At 35.8% G+C, this 23,055-nt stretch overlaps 1 protein-coding gene across 3 annotated transcripts in view; it reads left to right on the top strand.

Annotated features, from left to right (window-relative positions):
• PPP1CB (protein phosphatase 1 catalytic subunit beta) overlaps window positions 1-15,880 on the top strand; it is a 36,241-nt gene extending 20,361 nt beyond the window's left edge. For all 3 annotated transcript variants that reach the window (XM_025261320.3, XM_025261321.3, XM_045162290.1), the window contains 6 exons: window positions 496-726; window positions 2,690-2,794; window positions 4,194-4,265; window positions 8,897-9,048; window positions 11,827-11,961; window positions 14,079-15,880. In XM_025261320.3, the coding sequence (XP_025117105.1) occupies window positions 496-726; window positions 2,690-2,794; window positions 4,194-4,265; window positions 8,897-9,048; window positions 11,827-11,961; window positions 14,079-14,183 (800 nt within the window). In that variant the 3' untranslated portion in view covers window positions 14,184-15,880. The remainder of the gene's footprint in view (window positions 1-495; window positions 727-2,689; window positions 2,795-4,193; window positions 4,266-8,896; window positions 9,049-11,826; window positions 11,962-14,078) is intronic.
• Window positions 15,881-23,055: the final 7,175 nt, after the last annotated feature.

The following is a 23,055-nucleotide window of genomic DNA, read 5'->3' as shown; positions in this document are numbered from 1 at the left end:
TTATCATGTCACAGTGTCTGTGGGGTAAAAATTCAGGCAGAGCTTAGCTGGATCCTCTGGTTTTGAGTCTCTCAAAAGACTACAGTCAAGATGCCATCTGAGCCTGTAATCATCTCAAGGCTCAATTGTGAAAGGATATGTTCCTTATGGGCCAGTGGACTGAAGACCTCAGTTCCTAAGGAGCTGTTGGCCCATGGCCTCCTTTAGTTCTTTATTAGGTTTGTTTCTCCATAAGGCAGCTTAATCATCGAGCATGAGAGGCGGCAAGAGAAAGTGCAAGCAAGATGGGAAGCTACAATCTTTTGTAACCCAGTCTCCGAAGTGAAAGCCCATCTCACTTTTGCTGTATCTTCTTCATTAGAAGTAAGTCACTAGTTACAGCCCACATTCAGGAGAGAGGATTACATAAGGGTATAAACAGTGAGAATCATTTCATAGAAGCTGCTTTACCACAGTAACCGTAAACTTTCTGAAACTGGCTTTTTCTATTTTTAGGAGATATTCATGGACAGTATACAGATTTACTGCGATTATTTGAATATGGGGGTTTCCCCCCAGAAGCCAACTATCTTTTCTTAGGAGATTATGTGGACAGAGGAAAGCAGTCTTTGGAAACAATCTGCTTGCTATTGGCTTATAAAATCAAATACCCAGAAAACTTTTTTCTCTTAAGAGGAAACCATGAGTGTGCTAGCATCAATCGCATTTATGGATTCTATGATGAATGTAAGTAAAAATAAAAGCATTTCTTTTTAATTGGAAATTCTCTAATAGTTTTCCATTTCAGAAGAATTCTTTCAAGAGTTTTAAAAAATATGATCAAGCAGAAGCCCAAGAAGAGAGCCTTTCATGGAAGAGGAACCTGAAACTGGGAAGCATGTTATTAGTTAAATAGGTTGTTTAGGACCTCCTCGGTCATGTTGTTTCAGGTTGGCTGCAGCTTACTCAGCTGAAAGGCCCTCTTATAATTAGTTTATGTAGTAAAAATATCCAAGTGGAGCAGAGGTCACTATAGATAGTAAGTAGCCTGTTTCTAGTCTCCATTAAGGTTTTAGTTTTCTTGTGATATGATAAAAACTCTTATTGAGCCTGTGTCACAAAAAAAATTGAGAAGTTCTATGAAATTATTTAAAATTTGAAGTTTATTAGAATTTTAATCTGTACCAATAAGGATGTTGTGTACTCTGGTCCTTATTTTGTTGTACTCTTTTTCATCAGTAGAAGTCACTGGTTTGCTGTTGTGTGGTGGTATTTCTGAGTGTTACAGATGACCCCGTTACATATCACTTTGGTCTTTTTGCTTTTGGTTAGGTTATGGAAGTGAATGGGCTTCCCTAGGTTGGGAAGATCCCCTGGAGAAGGGAATGGCATCCCACTCAAGTATTCTTGCCTGGAGAGTTCCATGGATAGAGGAGCCTAGCGGGCTACAGTCCATGGGGTCGCAAAGAGTTGACGCGACTGAGCAACTAACTTAACGAGAGTGAATGAACATATGTTTGATTAATTAAAAGTTAGAACCAATTAACAATGATTTTCAAATGGAATTTTGTTTTTCAGTGCTGAATTCTCCATTAGAATCTGTTTTTGCTTTTCTCCATCCTTAATTACGGTAGAGCTATTAGAACCCCTCTCTCTTTGTTTCATGTAATCATTTATTTGACAAACTTTTGAGGATGTATTATATATATGCCAGGCACTATTCTAAATACCAGGAATGCAGCAGTGCTCAAGAGAGATGATCTCTGTTCTTACGGAGTTTACATTCTAGTTGGAATGATTTTATATTGCATTTTTATTTCTAAGGTGTAGTGTATGGTTTCAGTTGTTTAAATCAGACCAGTAGACAGGAAGTGGATTGTAGTACACCAAGCTATAACCACTTTTCTGAAGCTATATCAGAAATAGAGGTGTATTATTAAAGGATTAAAATATGGACTTGAATACTCTTAAGGATAGAAAAGAAATCAAATGAAATGTATGTGAGAGCAGCTTGTAAACACTTTCAGTTATGCTTGTTCATTGAGAGAAAGGTTATGGCATAAAAAGCGGAGGAAATGAGTGCTTTGTGTCTATTATTCCTCCCCTTGGTTAGTTGCAACTTACTACCAAATTCAGAAAACTCAGTAACTCCAAAAAGGTAAACATGCATTTAAGACTGTCTTCATTGTAGTTCTTGATGTTAGATTACAGGAAAATTATAGCCTTTGTGTCTCTATTTATCCTTGCTGTGGTGCCAAGTAGAAATTTACTCAAAAGTTAAGCACCTGGAAATTCTCCTTTCTTGGCAGCAAGTTTATACCATGTTACCAATGCATTAGAGTTAAAACGGACAGTCTCCAGAGGCACTCTTTTCACTTCTGCTTACTTATTTGGCTAGGTATTTAACATGTTGAACGGAAAAAATTAATAATCTGTTAGCTTGTTTAGAGTTGCTATATTATAGTGGTCTTTAAAGGCAAAAATGTTTGATTTGTTTCATAAAACACCTGGCAAAATCTTTTTAGTCTTCATAATTTTACTGAAGGTGCTGAATGTTTATTATATGTATTACCAAGTGACATTCATTATAGAAAAAAACAAGTGCTAGGTGAAACATAAAGAAAATTGGAATCATGTATAAGTCTGTGGCTATTAGAATAACTAATGAGAACAGTTTTAGATTTGTTCTGTTTGTTTGTCCTATTTTTAGGCAAACGAAGATTTAATATTAAGTTGTGGAAGACCTTCACTGATTGTTTCAACTGTCTGCCTATAGCTGCCATTGTGGATGAGAAGATCTTCTGTTGTCATGGAGGTAGACTAGTAAATCTGCCTTATGGGCTTTTCTTTTTTTTCTTCCCTTATTTAGAAAGGGCCTATGTTTATTGAGGTGCTGTGGGAAAACAAAGCAGTGCTTGTTGGAAAACTCAAGTGATTAAAACTGTTTTAAACATAGCCCAAAATACCTTTTAATAACAGAAATTTGTGGTGGTTTATACATAATGAAAATGCAGATTTAGTACTTGTCTTTAAAGAGTTTCATATATGAGGAGGATGACCAGAGTTTTGCTTGAAAAAAATGTCTTTGCTTTGCCTCAGTTTTGACAGAAAACTATCAGTGAAAATGCAAGGATCATGACTATTTTCTTGTCTCTATTAAATGCCTTTCATCAGAATTCACATATAATTGAGTTTAATATTCTCCCATGCCAAGAGTTCTAGGCTTTATGTACTATGTCTGCATTAGTCCTAAAAGTAATAATAGAATGATAAATATATGACAGTTTATTTGAAAAACTAATATGTGTCTAGCAGTTGGCTGGATACCATGAAAAAATATAGATAGTGTATGATCTGGCTATCTTGAAGCATTTTAAAACCTGTTGATAAAACATTTTCAAAACAGATAATTGAGTAATGAAAGGAATTTGTCAGAGTACTTGTTGACAATAATTATAATGAAAAATCAGGAAAGGAGAGAATTGTTGGGCAAACATTTATGGAAGCTTGGGTTTTGGAGATGAAAAGGACATGAGAGTCTTTCTAGTTGAAGGACTATGTGAGGGCTGGCCCAACTAAGATGTCAAATACATTTTGGAGAACAATGGGATCAGATTTTGGAGATGTGAGCACTGGGCAAAGGAGTTTGTTGAATGGTTTAATAACCATTTTGTACAGGGAGATAATTTAATGAAAATAGTTTTTCATCAGTGTGCAGGAAGAATTAAGGTAGAAAAATGCTAAAAGATAGATGCATGTGTCTTAGCCTGAGGTAATAAGTTGTTTATTCTTAGAACATAATTTACTATGTTAGTTGAAACATTGTATAGGAAACACTAGACGTTGAGGAAATGTTTACGATTAAGTGGTAAGAAGTGGCCAGACTTCTTAGTAGGAAGGACTAGAATTGAGGTGCCTTCCTATGAAGAGCAAGGAATGGTTGGAAAGAAAGAAAAGTGGTAGGATTTTTTCTTTGAAAAATCTTTTGAAATGAAAAGGACTTTTATTTCTCTGATAGGGAAACATAGGGAAGACCTAATCATAACTTTCTTTTATATCAAGGTGGAATTCTATTTAATAACCCAATGAACATTGAAAGGAATGCTTGAAAGTATCTTTAATTTCACATAGGGAATCTACTTTGATTAAATGCTTTTTATTTGGAGTGAAAATTTTTTAGATATCAGTACTGTGAGTCCTGTTTTCATTCATAGGACTGTCACCAGACCTGCAATCTATGGAGCAGATACGGAGAATTATGAGACCCACTGATGTCCCTGATACAGGTTAAGTATATAGAGAAGTTTAATCTTTTGTGTGTGTGTGGTCACACCATGCAGCATGCAAAATCTTAGTTCACCAACCAGGGATCAAACCTGTGCTCCCTACATTGGGAGCACCTGGGAAGTCCCTTAATCGATTTTTAATGTAAAATGTTGACATATATGAACTTTATTATATTTAATGAAGGTAGGACTGTATTGTGTAATAAATAGAGCTTTGTTTTAGTAGTCAATAAGCTAACTACAGATTACTTGGAATAATACAAAATATTTCACTCTCCACTAATTCCCCATAGTACAGAAGTTTTAGATTTTATTATAACTGTAATATGGTTCTATCAAACTTATTTTTTGCCTAAAATCTTGCTATTTTTTGCTCAGTGTACTAAAGCATACTGAGAGCATAATGATATCACTCAGAATGCTACTCATACTAAACATCAACCATATAAACAGTTGTATAGATCCTCTTTTATCAGTAAGCCACTGACATATTGCAGTACATTGTCTCCTAACAGAGTACCACTGTTTTTGTGTGGATTATTTTTTTTAAAATGCATTTTGCCAGATTTTGACTGTAATTTAGAATATATTTGACTAAACCTAATAGAAGCTAGTACTTAAGTAATAATAGAGTATTTATTTAAAATAAGGTACAATACAAATTTCAGGTGATTACATCTTGAGAGTTCCTGTTGATGGTATAGTTCAGGCATAGATCAGTTTCAAAGATGGCATGTTAAGTTTCTCTTTCCATCATATTTTAATGGGAAGTTTTTGAGATGCCATGAAATGGCCATTTTGAGCTTTCATATTGTCCGTCATATTTAGAAATTTATTTTCTAGAAACAATAGCCTAATGATTATAATACTTATTCATTAGGGCATGGATTATAAACATTAAACCTTGACTGTCGGATTCTTGTCTTGATTCCATTAAGGTTGAAGAATGGCACATTGTTGTTGCTACGATTATTTGATTTTGTGTGCATCCAGGCGGTTGCATTTTCCAGATAGTCCCGAAAGCCAACTACATTCTAGTTATTTTGTCATATAAAAATCATAGAATAGTATCTTAACCTCCTCACTGCTGCTTTTGTGGAAACAGACTGGAAACTATGAGCATTATAGAGCTGTGTGTGTGTGTATTTAAAGAATCAGCTTCTGATTCTTTAGAAACCAGAAAGAGCTTGTAAATTGAGACCATCAAAGTGGATTTGTTATACTGGTGGATTTCTTATGACAGGAGCTTAGGAAATGATGATAGAAATTGAGTGTATATTGCCACCATTTCTACAATATGTTTTAGGTACTTCCCCTACCAAGATAAGCTATGCTACTGCTAAGTCACTTCAGTCGTATCCAACTCTGTGTGATCCCATAGACGGCAGCCCACCAGGCTCCCCTGTCCCTGGGATTCTCCAGGCAAGAACACTGGAGTGGGTTGCCATTTCCTTCTCCAATGCAGGAAAGTGAAAAGTGAAAGTGAAGTCGCTCAGTCGTGTCCGACTTTTAGCGTCCCCATGGACTACAGCCCACCAGGCTTCTCTGTCCATGGGATTTTCCAGGCAAGAGTACTGGAGTGGGGTGCCATTGTCTTCTCCGAGATAAGCTATATTGTGACTCAAAATGAAGAGCTCCTTTTGTTATAAGCTATATTAGTATATGGATTATAAAAAAAAAATCTTTGACCCCAACTCATTCTAAAACAGTCTTCCCTTAGCATTTATTCATTGTACTTGAAGCTTAACCATTTCGTACTTCGGAGAAGGCAGTGGCACCCCACTCCAGTACTCTTGCCTGGAAAATCCCATGGATGGAGGAGCCTGGTAGGCTGTAGTCCATGGGATCGCTGTGAGTCGGACACGACTGAGTGACTTCACTTTCACTTTTCACTTTCCTGCATTGGAGAAGGAAATGGCAACCCACTCCAGTGTTCTTGCCTGGAGAATCCCAGGGACAGGGGAGCCTGATGGGCTTCCGTCTATGGGGTCGCACAGAGTCGGACACGACTGAAGCGACTTAGCAGTAGCAGTAGCAGGTTAATTCTTACCCTTTAAGGAGAGCTGCTATTCTCTCTTCTTTTGTTTTGACAATACCTGTCCAATACTTATTGCTCATTCCTTCTCTGCCTGCGTATTAAATGTTTGATTTCTCAGAGTAGATTTATTGGTCTTCTTAATTTACATTCCCAAGATGGTCTCAGTCCCTCCTAAGATTTATACTACTGTTAGAATGATGGAGATGTTGTTGTCGCTAAGTCACATCCAACTCTTTTCAACCTAATGAACTGCAGCATGCCAGGCTTCCCTGTCCTTCACTATCTCCTGGAGTGTCACTTCAGTTCAGTTGCTCAGTTGTGTCTGACTCTGCAACTCCATGGACTGCAGCACGCCAGGTCTCCCTGTCCATCACCAACTCCTGGAGTTTACTCAGACTCATGTCCATTGACTCAGTGATGCCATCCAACCATTTCATCTTCTGTCATGCCCTTTTCCTCCTGCCTTCCAGTTTTTCCCAGCATCAGGGTCTTTTGAAATTAGTCAGTTCTTTGCATCAGGTGGCCAAAGTATTGGAGTTTCAGCTTCAGCATCAATCCTTCCAATGAATATTCAGGACTGATCTCCTTTAGGATGGACTGGTTGGATCTCCTTGCAGTCCAAGGGACTCTCACAAGTCTTCTCCAACACAATAATTCAGAAGCATCAGTTCTTCGACACTCAGCTTTCTTATAGTCCAACTCTGACATCCATACATGACTACTGGTAAAACCATAGCTTTGACTAGACAGACCTTTGTTGGCAAAATAATGTCTATGCTTTTTAATATGCTGTCTAGGTTGGTCATAGCTTTTCTTCCAAGGAGCAAGCATTTTTTAATTGCATGGCTGCAGTCACCATCTCCAGTGATTTTGGAGCCCTAAAAAAATATAGTCTATCACTGTTCCCATTGTTTCCGCATCTATTTGCCATGAAGTGATGGGACCAGATGCCATGATCTTAGTTTTCTGAATGTTGAGCTTTAAGCCAACTTTTTCACTCTCCTCTTTCACTTTCATCAAGAGGCTCTTTAGTTCTTCACTTTCTGCCATAAAGGTGATATCATCTGCATACCTGAGGTTATTGATATTTCTCCCGGCAATCTTGATTCCGGCTTGTGTTCATCCTCATCCAGCCCAGCGTTTCTCATGCAGTTAAATAATCAAGGTGACAATATACACCCTTGACGTACTCCTATCCCTATCTGGAACCAGTTTTGTTCCTTGTTGAGTTCTAACTGTTGCTTCCTAACCTGCATACAGATTTCTCAAGAGGCAGGTCAGATGGTCTGGTATTACCCTGTCTTTAAGAATTTTCCAGAGTTTGTTGTGGTCCACACGGTCAAAGACTTAGGCATAGTCAATAAAGCAGAACTAAATATTTTTCTGGAACTGTCTTGCTTTTTCAGTGATCCAACGGATGTTGGCAATTTGATCTCTTGTTCCTCTGCCTTTTCTAAATTCAGCTTGAACATCGGCAAGTTCAAGATTCATGTACTATTGAAGCCTGGCTTAGAGAATTTTGAGCATTGCTGTGCTAGTGTGTTAGATGAATGCAATTGTGCGGTAGTTTGAGCATTCTTTGGCATTGACTTTCTTTGGGATTGGAACGAAAACTGACCTTTTCCAGTCCTGTGGCCACTGCTGAGTATTCCAAATTTGCTGGTATATTGAGTGCAGCACTTTGACAGCATTATCTTTTAGGATTTGAAAGTGCTCAACCTAAATTCCATCACCTCCACTAGCTTTGTTCATAGTGATGCTTCCTAAGGCCCACTTGACTTCACATTCCAGGAGTTTGCTCATACTCAGTGTCCATTGAGTCAGTGATGCCATCCAACCATCTCATCCTCTGTCACCAATATTTAAATATTTTCAGCTCTTTTTTTTTTTTAAGCCTGAAAACTATAAAGTTAAGGATTTTATCTGATTTTGTTCCTCCATACTTTATTTAAATCTTCCAGGCTTTTGTGGAAAATATTTTCTTCCCTCAAATTGATCTGTAGATTGGAAATAGTTACAATGAAATCTCAGTTGGATTCACAGAATTAGACAAACTGATTCAGAGGTTTATATATAGACGAACAAAGGATTAAAAGTAACCAAGACAGTCCTGAAGAAAACTAATGAGTGGGGATAGATCTACTAAATGGAAAGATTTATTTAAAAGCTCTGGTGTGTTGATGTCTCAGTGATAAAATAGATTAATGGAATAGATTATAGCACCAGAAGCAGGATTGGTAGCTCTGTAAGGAAAGGATGAAATTATTCAGGAAATGCTGCTGAATCAGTTGGTATCCATACAGAGAAACTATAGACAAAGATGAAGAGCCTTTTCCAATATCATGTTTAGAGCATTCTGTGCATATATTTCTTACCTGTTTAAAGGGCTGGGGAGTACTACCTTAAGCCAGGCAACATTGTATATGCGTGGTTACTTTAACAAAAAATGGCTGAGTTTTATAGGCTGGGATACTAGGGGGCAGTGATTGGCAGAATTTATTAAAAGGTAGGAGGACAGGAGAAGAAATGTGATGTAGATATACTTTATTTTATAAATTCTGTCTTTTCATTGCTGTGTTTTTATCCTTTAAAGGTTTGCTCTGTGATTTGCTGTGGTCTGACCCAGATAAGGATGTGCAAGGGTGGGGAGAAAATGATCGTGGTGTTTCCTTCACTTTTGGAGCTGATGTAGTCAGTAAATTTCTGAATCGTCATGATTTAGACTTGATTTGTCGAGCTCATCAGGTATGAAATACAAAACTTTTGGATGTTTTGGTATTTATTAACTTCATCCAGGTCTATGCCATTTTTTTTTATTTTGAGAAAATCGAGATCTAAGAAAACTAATTATTACAAGGAAAACAGAAAAGGTAAATCCTATATCTTGATTTCACAATTAATAACCTAATGATTATTAACTCTTACCCTCTAAGAGGAAAGATTTCAAAGGAATATATTTTTGTAGTGTATTACAATACCAACAATTTTATCAATGCTTGTCTGCAACCTTCTAGAAATATTTGATCCCATTTTAATATGATAGTTACATATTATAGATAACAATCAAATACATTGTATGGATTTTGATAAGAACAAACCACACTCTAAAAAGACACTTTTAAGATCATTGGGAAGATTTGATTATAGACTGTGTGTTAGATACCAAGGAGTCATTGTTAATTGTTTTAGCTGCGATGAATTGTATTGTTATGTAAGAAAGATGTCCATATTTTTCAGAAATGCATGCTCAAGTATGTAGTGGTAAGATGTTTTGTTTTAAAATACATCAGAAAAAGGAGCGGGGAGATAGATGAAATAAATGTAGGAAAGTCTTGGTAATTAATTGAATCAGGGTGGTAAGTAAATATCCAGTCCTCATGCTCTCTAGAACATAACTGATTCGAAATACACTGAAAAGCATTTTTTTTTAAATCCTTTTTAGCTGCTCTTACATATTTTAAATTTGTAAATATTTAAAGATTCCTTGTTTATTAAGGTAAAATTTATTGTTATTTATATGCTATATGTACTTAGTTTTTTTCTGCAGCTTTGTGCCCCATAAACCTTGACTGCTTCTACCTCTTTATGTGATCCTATGTGATAACACAGATGACAGGCTTCTCATTTTCTGTACATGTTGTATATCACATGCCCTTTTTTTCTGTTAAAATTTTCTAGTTCAATTGAATGAAGTCATATCCCCAAATTCTTTGCTTTTGGCAAAGTTATCTTTTAATCAGTGAGCATTGTGTTTATATAAGATTTCTTGTTGTGTTGTTAGGTCTCTGAGTTGTGTCCAACTCTCTGACCCCGTGGACTCCAGCACACCAGGCTCCTCTGTCCTCTACTGTCTCCCAGAGTTTGCTCAGATTTATGTCCATTGAGTTGGTGATGCTGTCTAACCATCTCATTCTTTGCTTCTCTCTTCTTTTGCCTTCGATCTTCCCAACATAAGTCTTTTCCAGGGAGTCAACTCCTTGCATCAGTGCCCAAAATATTGGATGCTGGCTGAAGCTCCAATAAAGGAGCTTTCAAGGAATATTCAGGGTTGATTCCTTTAGGATTGACTGGTTTGATCTTCCGGGACTCTCGAGAGTCTTCTGTAGTACCACAATTCCAAAGCATCAGGTCTGCAGTGCTCAGCCTTCTCTGGAGAAGGAAATGGCAACCCACTCCAGTATTCTTGCCTGGAGAGTCCCGGGGTGGAGGAGCCTGGTGGGCTGCCATCTATGGGGTCGCACAGAGTCGGACATGACTGAAGCGACTTAGCAGCAGCAGCAGCCGCCTTCTCTGCTTTCTGATATTCTATCTAGGTTTGTCATCACTTTCCTTCCAAGGAGCAAGTGTGTTTTAACTTCATGGCTGCAGTGATTTTGGAGAAAATAAAATCTGTCGCTACTTCCACTTTTTCCCCTCCTATGTCCCGTGCAGTGATGGATGCCATGGTCATTTTCTAGACACCTCCAAATCCTGTTCTGCTTATTTTCAAGCCTGTTATCTCTAAAATTAAGAGTCTTATGATGGGAAACAACACAAAGTTTCCTTTTAAAAAAAAACAACCCTGTTCTTTTGGTAAATATGTGAATAAATAAACATATGAACAAGCAAACTAAGAACTAAAAGGATGTACTGAATGCCAGGCAGTATGCTGAACTGGAGTCGATAAGGTGGCCAAGGTTTTAATAGAAAAGTTTATTACCTAAATTTTACCATGAAGTAATAACAACAGGAACATGTGCCTGATACCTAGGTAGGAATTATATAAAAATGTAGATGGTTGTGGAAGTGCTTTCTCCAAGTATTGTAGGATAATTTTGCTTAATCATAGAATACATAAAAGACTTCAAAATTTATTTTTACCTGTTCTGTAAATAAATAGAAAATGTTTACATGTTGTTGCCTACCTCTCAGAGTTGTAGATCTGAGAAACATAAATTGTTTAATTCACTGAGGAATTGACAACAGATTCTGGAAATCATTTTAAATCATTAAGGAAAAGAGTTACACACATAAAAATCTATCGGCAGCTAATTTGTAGTAGCACCATCTGTAAATTAAGCTCAGCTTAGTAAAGTTTTCAATGTTTGTAATACTAATAGGAAATTAGAAAGTAGAAGAAGAAAAATGTTCATAACATAATCTGTCTTTCATTGTCTGATTATTGTTCATTGAATTAAGGATTTTATATTTGGATCATAATGCCATCGATGGTCTAAGAAGTATTTGGTATCTCAACTCCCTTTAGACACTGTTCTAGGAGAATGGTAGTAGAACACTTGAAAATGGTATTTTTGAACTTCAGTAATCATAAGTTTATTTCATTTAAGCTAAATTCTTGTCTTTATAGAAAAAGCCAATTTTAATATTTTCTCAGGTAAGTTTAAGAATAAAAATCAGGCTTCCCAAACAAAATAGGGGTTTGTATTTTTTCAGGTCTTTGTCACATTTATCTTAATTAATCCTGATGGTTGAAAATTTTAAAAGATACATAAATGTTTTTTCTTTTGACCTTTTCTCTGCCAGGTTGTGGAAGATGGATATGAATTCTTTGCTAAGCGACAACTGGTAACCCTGTTTTCAGCCCCAAATTACTGTGGCGAGTTTGATAATGCTGGTGGAATGATGAGTGTGGATGAAACTTTGATGTGTTCATTTCAGGTATGCTATATGTATACTTCTGTTTATTCTCGTTTGTTCTCTTTTTAAATATAAATTTTTAACAACTGGAAATCTTTTTAATTGAAGTATAGTTGATTTACAATATTTAATTAGTTTCTGGTGTACAGCAAAGTGTTACATACCTATTCTTTTTTATATTCTTTTCCATTGTGATTTGTTGCAGTATATTGAATATAGTTCCTTGTGCTGTACAGTAAGACCTTGTTATTTATTTAATTTATATATAGTGGTTTGTATCCCAAACTCCTAATTTATCCCTTCCCTACTCTTTTTCCCCTTTAGTAGCTATAAGTTAACATCTAGAAATCTAATTTAAAACTATTGTCAGAAGAATTTCCTTTCAGATTTGTGTTCTTTCCTTGAGGAAGTATAGGAAATCAGTTTAATTCAGAAGTAATTATCACTCTTGGACTCCCTGTAGATTTCTATTTTCATTCACAAATATTCTAGTCTTTGAGGTATATATCTTGTAATTAGAGTTTTAGGAATCCTAATTCATGTCATTCATTCTTGATGGCATATGTTTAAATTGGAAATTCCTGTATGAATCCTTAGGTAGTGGCTTAGCTACTAAAAGAATGTGAATTCAGATTGTGTTTTCTTTTGCAAGATGCATGGATGGGACAGGCGTTGAGTAGAAAGAGTTTATGAACTCTGATGAAAATAATGTAGAATATTTACCTAGAAAAACCTTCCAAATAATCTTAAAGTATCCATTTGTGAATATAGAAACATTTACATTTAAAAAAGAGACCAGCTTTAGCATACTACTTAATCATTCTTGTTCCTGGACTAAAATAACTTTATTTTTTGTCCTTGACACAATGTATTTCTCTTAAAAAATGTGAGAGAGGTTTCCATTACTATCAGCTAATAACAATTGAATGCTAAATGTTTGATTTCTCATTCAGAATTTAAATGTAGTAACCAGGTCATATCCTTCAACAAATAGTTTGTTTTTTTGTTTGTGGTTGTGTTTTGTTTTTTTTTTTGCTATAACCAAAGTGTTGCTGGGGATGTGGAGAAGTTGGAACCTTATATATTGATAGTGGGAATGGAAAATGGTTTGTCAGTTCTTGAAAAAGTTAAACATAAAAAGTTTCTATATGACCCAGCATTTCCACTCCTAGGTATATACCTGAAAGAATTGAAAACAGTACTCAAGTAGATGTATATATACATATTAATAGGAACATTATTTATAATAACCAAAGGTAGAAACAACCCAAATGTTCATCAGCTAAAGAATGAATAAACAAAATGTTGAGTATCCATAAAATGGCATATTGTTTGGCAATTAAAAGTAATAAAGTACTCATACATGCTACGTCAAAATCATCATCTCAGTGAAAGAAGCCAGTCACAATAGCACAAATTGTCTGGTTTCATTCATTTAAAATAGCCAGAAAAGACAGTTCAATAGAGGAAAGTAAAGTAGTGATTGCTTATAGAGTTGAAGGGGGTTAGGGCAGTCAATAATGGAAATAAAGAGTGAGTGAGTGCTTTTGGGAACAAGGTTTCTTCCTGGAGTGACAAACATGTTCTAATGTTAGATTATACCAGTGGTTTCATAGTTGTAAATATGTTATAAATTGTTGTCTTTCTACATTTTAAATGGTGAACTTTATGATACATAATATATATAGATTTTTTAAGTGAAAGATCTGTATACACATAATAAATGAAGATTGAAGAATTTGTGACTAATTACCCTCTAAAGAAATAAGAGAATTATGATGAGAACCTGGGTCTTTTGACTCTTAGTGTTTTTTCCTCATCACAGAGATACACTAGTTTGAAAATTTTTATACTTAGATCTAAGGATTGAATAGTTGATGGGTTTTGTGTACTTGAGCTTTTGTCACTAAATTGTCAATGGAATGACCAATAATAGTAATATTCAGATATTCAGACATTTGTACTTTTTACTTATTTTTTGATACTTTTTAAATGTGAGAAATGATTGTAGAACTTTGCTTTTTCCTACAATTTTACAATTGATGTCACTTATTGAGAAGCCTACTATGTAACAGTAATCTCTTTAAACTTATTGTACTTGAAAAAGGTAACGTTGTTATTAAATTATTTACTTTAAGATTTTGAAACCATCTGAAAAGAAAGCTAAGTACCAATATGGTGGACTGAATTCAGGACGTCCTGTCACTCCACCTCGAACAGCTAATCCACCGAAGAAAAGGTGAAGAAAGGAACTCTGTAAAGAAACCATCAGATTTGTTAAGGACATACTTCATAATCTTTAAGTGTGCACTGTAAAACCATCCAGCCATTTGACACCCTTTATGATGTCACACCTTTAACTTAAGGAGACGGGTAAAGGATCTTAAATTTTTTTCTAATAGAAAGATGTGCTACACTGTATTGTAATAAGTATACTCTGTTATAATATTCAACAAAGTTAAATCCAAATTCAGAATTACCCATTAAAGTTACATCTTCACGTATCACAGTTTTTAAAGCTGAAAAGCATCCCAGTTAAACTAGATGTGATAGTTAAACCAGACGAAAGCATGATGATCCATCTGTGTAATGTGGTTTTAGTGTTGCTTGGTTGTTTAATTATTTTGGACTTGTTTTGTTTTTGTTTGTTTGTTTTTGCTGAAATAATGGCAAATTCTTTAAATTTTTTCCCCAAACATTTTAAAAAGTGCAATGTGGGAAGATTTTTGAAGACATTCATCAACTATTAATTTTCCATTGCTTATTTACTTATGTACCTGTTTGATCTTACTAAGAAAATTTATGCCTCATTACAGTAAAAAGGAATTTAGAGATATTTTTTAAAATATGCAAATGTCCAATTGAGTGATTTAATCAGTTTGGGCAACTGTTACAGCTGATAGTGAATATTTTGCTTCATACAGAAATTGCCACTGATTTGAGTTTGTGCACTCTAATTTTAACTTATTGATGCTCTATTGTGCAGTAGCATTTCATTTAACTTTAAGATAAGGCTCATTTAGTATACCCAACTAGTTGGTAATGTGATTATGTGGTACCTTGGCTTTAGGTTTTAATTCGCACGAAACACCTTTTTGGCATGCTTAACTTTCTGGTAACACCCTCACCTGCATTGGTTTTGTTTTTTGGGTTTTTTTTTGTTCTTGTTTTTTGTTTTTAGATCCACAGAACATGAGAATCCTTTTTTGACAAGCCTTGGAAAGCTGACACTATTTTTTCTCCCTCTGTACGAAGGATGTATTTATATGAATGCTGGTCAGTGGGTCATTTGTCAACCATGGATATTGGGTGCTTGACTGTCTAATATTGCCATGTGAATGTTGTATACGATTGTAAGGCTTATGTCACTAAAGATTTTTATTCTGATTTTTCATGATCGAAATTCATATGATATTGTATAGACATGCTTTGTAGTGAACTATAGTAGCAATAATTTCTGTACATGATCAAGGGTTTATTGCAGCCTTTCTTTTCCTGTTCTCTTTTTTTTAAGGGTAGTATTAACAAATGACAGGAGTAGAAGAGTCAACATAAAGAATTTAGGAGAACTTACAGGACACCGATTTATAATTCTTTGGGTGCAACACTTTTGGATGTGATTCTAAAAGCTATTATTGAGCATTGTCAAATTTGTAAGCTTCATAGGGATGGACATCATATTTATAAATGCCCTCCTATAAGTGCTACCATAGATGTGAAATTCTTGACCTTAATATCGTCTTTGAAAATGTAAATTGAGAATTCTAGTAATTTAAATCTTAAGAATTGGCGTATTGTATTACTGCAGGAGATTTGATTTTCAGCGCAGTGCAAAGTTCAATCAAATGCATATGTCTTTTTTTTTTCTAATTCCATTTTGTTTTAAAGCACATTTTAAATGTAGTTTTCTCATTAGTAAAAGTTGTCTAATTGATATGAAGCCTGACTGGTTATTTTAGTCCTTGTTTTTCCTTTACAGTAAAACATGTAAACACATTTTATTCAAATAGATTTTTAATATCTTTCATGATGAATTGGTTCTTTTTAAAAATTGTTCATATACTGCTTATGATATATTAGGTCAAACAGGCTTTTACCTAATGTGATTTTAATATCTTTCCAACTGAAGAGTAAGTTGAACAATTTTTAATAGAATTTTAGCTGTACTCTTAGTAGTCACAGTGTGAAGGGGGTCTAGAAAATAAGCCTTTGGGAGGAAACAGGGCAGTCTTTTATTAATCTTAGTCAAACACATTAATTTGAATCCTCTATAAGTTGTTATAATAATTTAGTCAGGTTAATACTGAATAGTCACTAATTAAGCAAATTAATATTGGTCATTGAATTTGAAGAATGGAAATTTATCACATTTTAAAACTATTCAGTCTTCAAACCACTTTTAACAGCTTCTTTTCATATACTGTGTTCATTACAAATATTATTTGCTTGGTAACACTGTTACTTGAAATAAATAAAACTTTGTTTCTTAGGAGAAGAGTATCTAAAATTCTAGTGTCACTAATTTCTATTGTTCTTCCCTGTCACTAATTTATGTCATTTTTCCTCTCTGAATTTTAATAATTTTCTATATTCAAATTTATCTTTATTCTAAATGTCATGACATAGTCACTGAACACACTAGATAACTGTGATAATGTGATGGATCACATGGATTATGTTGGTCAGTTTCTGTTCTTGAATGGAAAGAATCAACTACAAATATTTGAAGCTTTAGCATTCACTATTTTAATTTTGCCTAGGGACCAGTTTTAATCATGATCAACAAGACTGGTTTGTTCAAAATGTTGGGTCAAAATACCTGCAAGCAGAATTTAAAGTTTAAAAAAAAGTGACTAATTGGAAGTATGAGAGGTTATAGGCCTTTTAAAGAAATTCATCTGAGGGAAAATCGGGAGCATGATGAGATGTCTCTTAAGGTTTCTCTTAAGAATATGTAAATGTATATTATTAACATATTGAGCCCAAGAACTTAAATATATCTCCATTTATAAGTTCAGATACATTCCTTTTTCTCTTTGGCAACTGTAACTTTTGAACCAAAAAAACCCCCAAATTTTTTTCTTTCACATTCTAAAAATGTGTTTAGATAAGAAGGAAAATAGGCAGGCTTACTCTACTCTTGCTACCGTGACTTAATCCACCTCTTCTGTTCCTTGTAAATCCATCTATGAATAAAAACTGTGCCTGAAAAGATACTTAACAGCCTCACTGTACCAGTTGCCTGACCTAGAAATACTGTGTCCCTCTTTGCTAATAGAGTTTAGTGTTTTATAACTTCCTTAAGCAGCTAAAAAGTGGTTAAAAGGAGTGTAATGTGACAGCATACCTTGCAAAGTGAACAGTAGTTAAGACATAAGTTGATTCCATGTAAGTACATACTTTAAAGCTTTATTATTTTTATTCTCTTTATAATGTTTCAACAAAAGTGAAATTTAGATGCAATGTAGAAATTTTGATCTCTTGTTCAAGTTTTACCTATACATTTGAATGCCAGAATTTCTAAATAAATCCATTGATCAGAAAATTTTTTTAAGTCAAAACTTACTTTCTTCAGCTACCACCTCTTCTTACATTGGTTGACTTATTAAATCATAACATTCTTTAATTTCTCATTGTTACTTTCTTTACAGGTGGTCAGTGTCGTATTAAATCTTATTTTTACATTGTTGTTTAGTTGCTTAGTCGTGTTCAGCTCTCTGTGACCCTAAGGACACTAGTGCTCCAGGCTCTTCTGTCCATGGGATTTTCCAGGCAAGAATACTGGAGTGGGGTGCAATTTCCTTCTCCAGGGCATCTCTGCCCACGCGGCCCCCACCCCCACCCCCACCCCCCCACACACACACCGGGGATTGAACCCAGGTCTCCTTCATTGCAGGCGGATTCTTTACTGTCTGAGCCACCAGGGAAACATTTATTTTTTATTCTACTTTATTCTTAAGTAGCCATAAATCTTTGCTTTTTTTCTCTTAGGGATCTTTGCCAACTACTGTTACAAAATCTTACTTGTAACACATTATTTGGGGTATCAGTAGTGTGGAAGGTTATAAGTGTGTTGTGCGGTCTGTGTTGTACATATGTAAAACTGTGCGAATAAACTGCCTGAAGCTCATAGACTCAGCATTTCTTTGATACTATGTGCAAAAAGGTGGGAACCTAAAATCTATCCCTAGAGGCTTTCTTTTAAGCCTGGCCTGAGCTCACCAAGTAAGATACACATTAATTTTTGCAGCTTTCTAAATCTGAGTAATTCAGTGGATGTACAGGCCAAAAAATCTTCCTGAGAGAGCAGTAAGACTACAACTAAACATCTGAAATTATCATATTATTATACTAATTATAATTATTACTAGTTATTAAAATGGTGTGCCTTTAGTATACTAATTTATAGTCTTATATAAACATGGAGTTTTGACAAAGTCACAAAGACATAATATAGAGCAACAATAAAGAAGTAGTCCAGAGAAGTCCTTAATATATGTAACAAGTTTAATTGGAATAACTTGTTATATGTAACAATAATAATCAAATAATAATCTTCTAATATATTTCTTGGGAGGGGGAAGGGCAGAGGAAACAAAACTGGGGTGGTGTTGATACAAGGTAACCTTATATCAGGCTACCCTCCAATATGTAATTCTCAAGCTGATACTGGCACCGTTTGAAAATGCTTTCACTCACCAACAGGTTATTAACAAATTGACACCTATCCTACCATTCTTGTGCAAACATGAGCTCTGTCTCTATAGCTTTCAATATAATAAGGATTCCTGAAAAGGCAGGTGTGAGGGATGGAGTCACCTTAATCGTATTCTGGTAGAACTCAGGAAACTACTCAATACCTCAGAAAAAATTATGTGAGGCCTAGGGCCCCATTCTTAGCACATGTATCTGTTAACGCAGTATATGCCTTAAGTTTTAGAAACAAATCCCCATCTTCCAGGATAATTGCCCTCAGGTTTTGTAGCCCATCTTAGTTGGGGCTTGGTCATGCCACTGAAAATCAAATTATCTGCTGTACAGATCCATTAGTATGATGGGCAGTCCTACAAAAAGTTCTTTTTGGTCCTTAGAAGCCTTTGGGTCTAGATCAGTCTCATTGTATGTGACTAGAATGTAAACGCATATGGACCAGAGATTTTTGTCTCTCATTCTCTGATGTGTTTACAGTTCCTAGTGTAGTGCCTGGCACATAGTACAGATGCAGATGTTGGTTTAATGAATGACAAGTGAGTTTCAAAAATTACTCTTACTGGTTCTGTTTTGACACTTTGATCTTTTGGAGAAATTAGTCAAAAATAGTTCCAGTTTTTATCCTCATCTAACTGCCTTTTCTGTCTTACAAGAATGCTGGAATAGTCTCAGGAGAAAATTGATTTGTGTCTGTATGGCAAAAATAGTTTGTTGTCAGAACTATAATCCTTATTTGGTAAAACGTTGGTAAATAATGAGAAGTCAGTGTTCAGTTGGTTGAAGGAACATTTCTCAGCTAGTTGCTGACAGGCACATTGGGGAGATTGTCTCTTGTTCAGTATCAAACTTTCCAATATCCTTATGGTTACTTTCTTGGCTCCCCTTTGCTGCATTTTATTTAGGTTTTATTTTATTGACCTTAAAATCATCTTTGTTGTGAGCCACTTCAAACATTTTTAGGAAGGTGATGTAGTTTTGTGTGACACTGTGTCTTTCAAAAGTTAACCTAGTAAATGAACACTTAAAACTTAACACTTAAAACCAGGAATCAAAACTTGAAAGTGGACAGGCTGTTGCCTCAAGTTAACAAATAAGGATTATGTCATAAGTAGAAGCTAGAATGAGGAGAAATAAAAATAGATATTTTCATTACTGAACAGAAAAGTGAAGTACAGTGGAGAAAACTGGAGAGAGGTTTTATCTTTTTGATTACTGCTCAATGCTAATACTTCTGAAGAATTTTTAATCTCTACCATATAAAAGAGCAATTAGCCATACTTGGTCATAGAACAAAATTCCAGGAAGCAAATTTTGCCCAGCTTGTATCAGTGGCTGGCCCTTAAGATTAATCTTTGTCACACAAAGTCTGAAAACATGATGTTGGTAAGATGTCGACAAATGGAAACTCTTACATAAAATTAGTACATACAGCTCATTGGCAAATGAATTTAGTTAGCATTGATAATCTTGCTTAGTTGAAAATGTGCATACACCAAAAGCCCAACAGTTTCACTTTAAAGCATTTATAGGAAAACTCCATGTGTCCCCCATGGGGCATACATACATAAACAGAAGTAGTATTCAAAATATTTGACTTTAATACATGTGCACTGATCAGTCAACCAACTAATCAGAGCCTGTGCAAGCTATAAATAACTTAAGTGGCCTTACAGAGACAGCACAACAGATAACCAGGTCTGTGTGTGGGAATACTCAGAGCAGTCATAGCAAAAAATAACCCAAATGACTTGACAGAGGCATTGATTCATTATGGTATATTTATAGAACAATCCTATACAGAATAAAAATGATTCACTGTCATGCATTAGCATGTCTAAGTCTTAAAAGTATGGAGAGTAAGAATGTTTTCAAACAAGATTTATGTTTGGGAATATGGTAAATCTACAAAAAATGGAATGGGGGAGTTTCCTGGCAGTCCAGTGGTTAGGCTTTCAGAGCCCCTGGGAGGAGGAGGCATATGGAGTGGGAAAAACAGAAGTCACCTTTTCTAGGAAGTAAGGGAAGGGAGGAGGAGTATACAGAATCTCAACGGTATTATGTTCTATTCCTTGAGTCTTAGGTTTCATGCTTTTTTGGTGGGTAGTGGTTTCTTGACTGTTTATTTTATGCTTAGCTTGAATATATATTACTAATATTTTTGTACATATCAAATATTTCATTTTTTAAATGTGTATGCAATCCCATTTATGTAAAAGATGCATGGATTTTGATTTAAAATGGGAGACATCCAACTCTACCTTTCACTTAAACACTGTGGAGGCACTGTAAAACCTTAACTGGCCTGATTTCAATTTTGTTGTGTCTCAGGGAAAAGGCCCAAGGAAAGGGAGTGAGATGAGTGAATGGCTGGTTAGTGGAGCAATCAAAACATTTATAGATGGGCTTTTATGGGCTCCCTTTGTGGCACCTCAAAATAATTAGTAACATCAAAGATCACTGATCATGGGTCACCATAACAAATAAAATAATAATGAAAATGTTTGAAATATTGCAAGAACTACCAAAATGTGACAGAGACATAGTGTGAGAAAATGCTGCTGTTAAAGCCGCGCTAACAGACTTGCACAGGTCTGTTAGGGTTTCACAAACCTTCTATCTGTAAAAAAGAAAATATAGTATCTGCAAAGCAGCATGCCTGTAGTAGACATTCAGCATTCAGTAAACATTCTGTACCCAAGGCTGGAAACTAGTAATCATAGTAAACCGTGATATCTTGGGGAAAAGGGAACCACCGGAGAAAGCGGGATGAGGCTTCAAGCAGTGTTTTTTCAAGAGAATCAGTATTTAAGGTTTTCACAGTTTGTTTCTTGGTTCATTCAAGAAAATGTCCAAGATGCTTAAAAAGAAAAATGAATTCCCAGATTGTATCCTCTTACATGTAGGTGGTTTTTGCCATCCTCTAAAAGGGTGAGAGCCCGAGGCAGAAGGAAACTAAATCGTTCTTCAGAGTTGCTGACTGAGGAACTAATTGCCAGGAAGTACCACAAATAGGGGGCTTCCCAGGCTGCTCAGTGGTAAAGAATCTGCCTGCAGGAGATTCGGTTTCGATCCCTGGGTTCGGAAGATCCCCTGGAGTAGCAAATGGCAACCCACTCCAGTATTCTTGCCTGGAGAATACCATGGATAGAAGAGCCTGGTGGGCTATAGTCCATGGGGTCACAAAAAGTTGGACAGGACTGAGCTTGCATACACCACAAATAGGCAAGGCCAAATTCCTTTTTAAGTGTACATGAAATTAGAAGCAGTGGCTGACTTTATTTTTGGGGGCTCCAAAATCACTGCAGATGGTGGCTGCAGCCATGAAATTAAAAGACGCTTACTCCTTGAAAGTTATGACCAACCTAGACAGCATATTTAAAAGCAGAGACATTACTTTGCCAGCAAAGATCTGTCTAGTGAAAGCTACAATTTTTTCAGTAGTCATGTATGGATGTGAGAGTTGGACTATAAGAAAGCTGAGTGTTGAAGAATTGATGCTTCTGAACTGTGGTGTTGGAGAAGACTCTTGAGAGTCCCTTGGACTGCAAGGATATCCAACCAGTCCATCCTAAAGGAGATCAGTCCTGGGTATTCATTGGAAGGACTGATGCTGAAGCTGAAACTCCAGTACTTTGGCCACCTGATTCAGAGTCGACTCACTGGAAAAGACCCTGATGCTGGGAGAGATTGAAGAGGAAGAGCGTGACAGAGGATGAGATGGATGGCATCCCCGACTCAGTGGACATGAACTTGGGCAAATTCTGGGAGACAGGGACAGGGAAGCCTGGCGTGCTGCAGTCCATGGGGTCGCAATGAGTCAAGACATGACTTTGCGACTGAATAACAACAACAGTCGTGGTAGCTGAAAACTCTAGAAGCAATGCAAATATCAAAATGATTTAAACCTGGTCCATCCATTCTGGAGTAGTGTGCAGTCATTCAAAATATTTAGAAGACTGCAGCAACGTAATATATCAAAGGGGTGAGGAAGCAGGTTATAAATTAGACGAGGAAGAGGAAAAGATGTCAGGGACAAAATTAAAAAGCTATGAAGAATCCTTTTACTTGCTCATTGAACAAACATTAAGCACCTTACATCCTAGGCACCAGGCCAAGGGCTAGGATGCCACCAAAATGAAAAGGTTCCTGTAGAAGTTAGAACAATAGATGTAACAGGATAGAAGAACGTTACCCCTTCTCACAGTGAGCCACAGTATTCACACATCTTTCAGTTTAAGTTGCCTTTTCCTCTGTTTCTGTAATTATTTAACGTAGCAGCAATTGATAATTACTGCTGCAAAGTTCTTCTCTGATTCTTCATCCTCCCACTATTGATGTCTCCATTTTTCGCGTACCTGCCAGTGTATAGGTTTGGTGTGGGGCAGAATTCCCGGCCCAGTGGTG

The sequence above is a fragment of the Bubalus bubalis genome, chromosome 12 (assembly GCF_019923935.1).
Source record: "Bubalus bubalis isolate 160015118507 breed Murrah chromosome 12, NDDB_SH_1, whole genome shotgun sequence".
NCBI classification, from domain to species: domain Eukaryota; kingdom Metazoa; phylum Chordata; class Mammalia; order Artiodactyla; family Bovidae; genus Bubalus; species Bubalus bubalis.
This window is presented reverse-complemented; position numbering and strand designations above follow the sequence as displayed.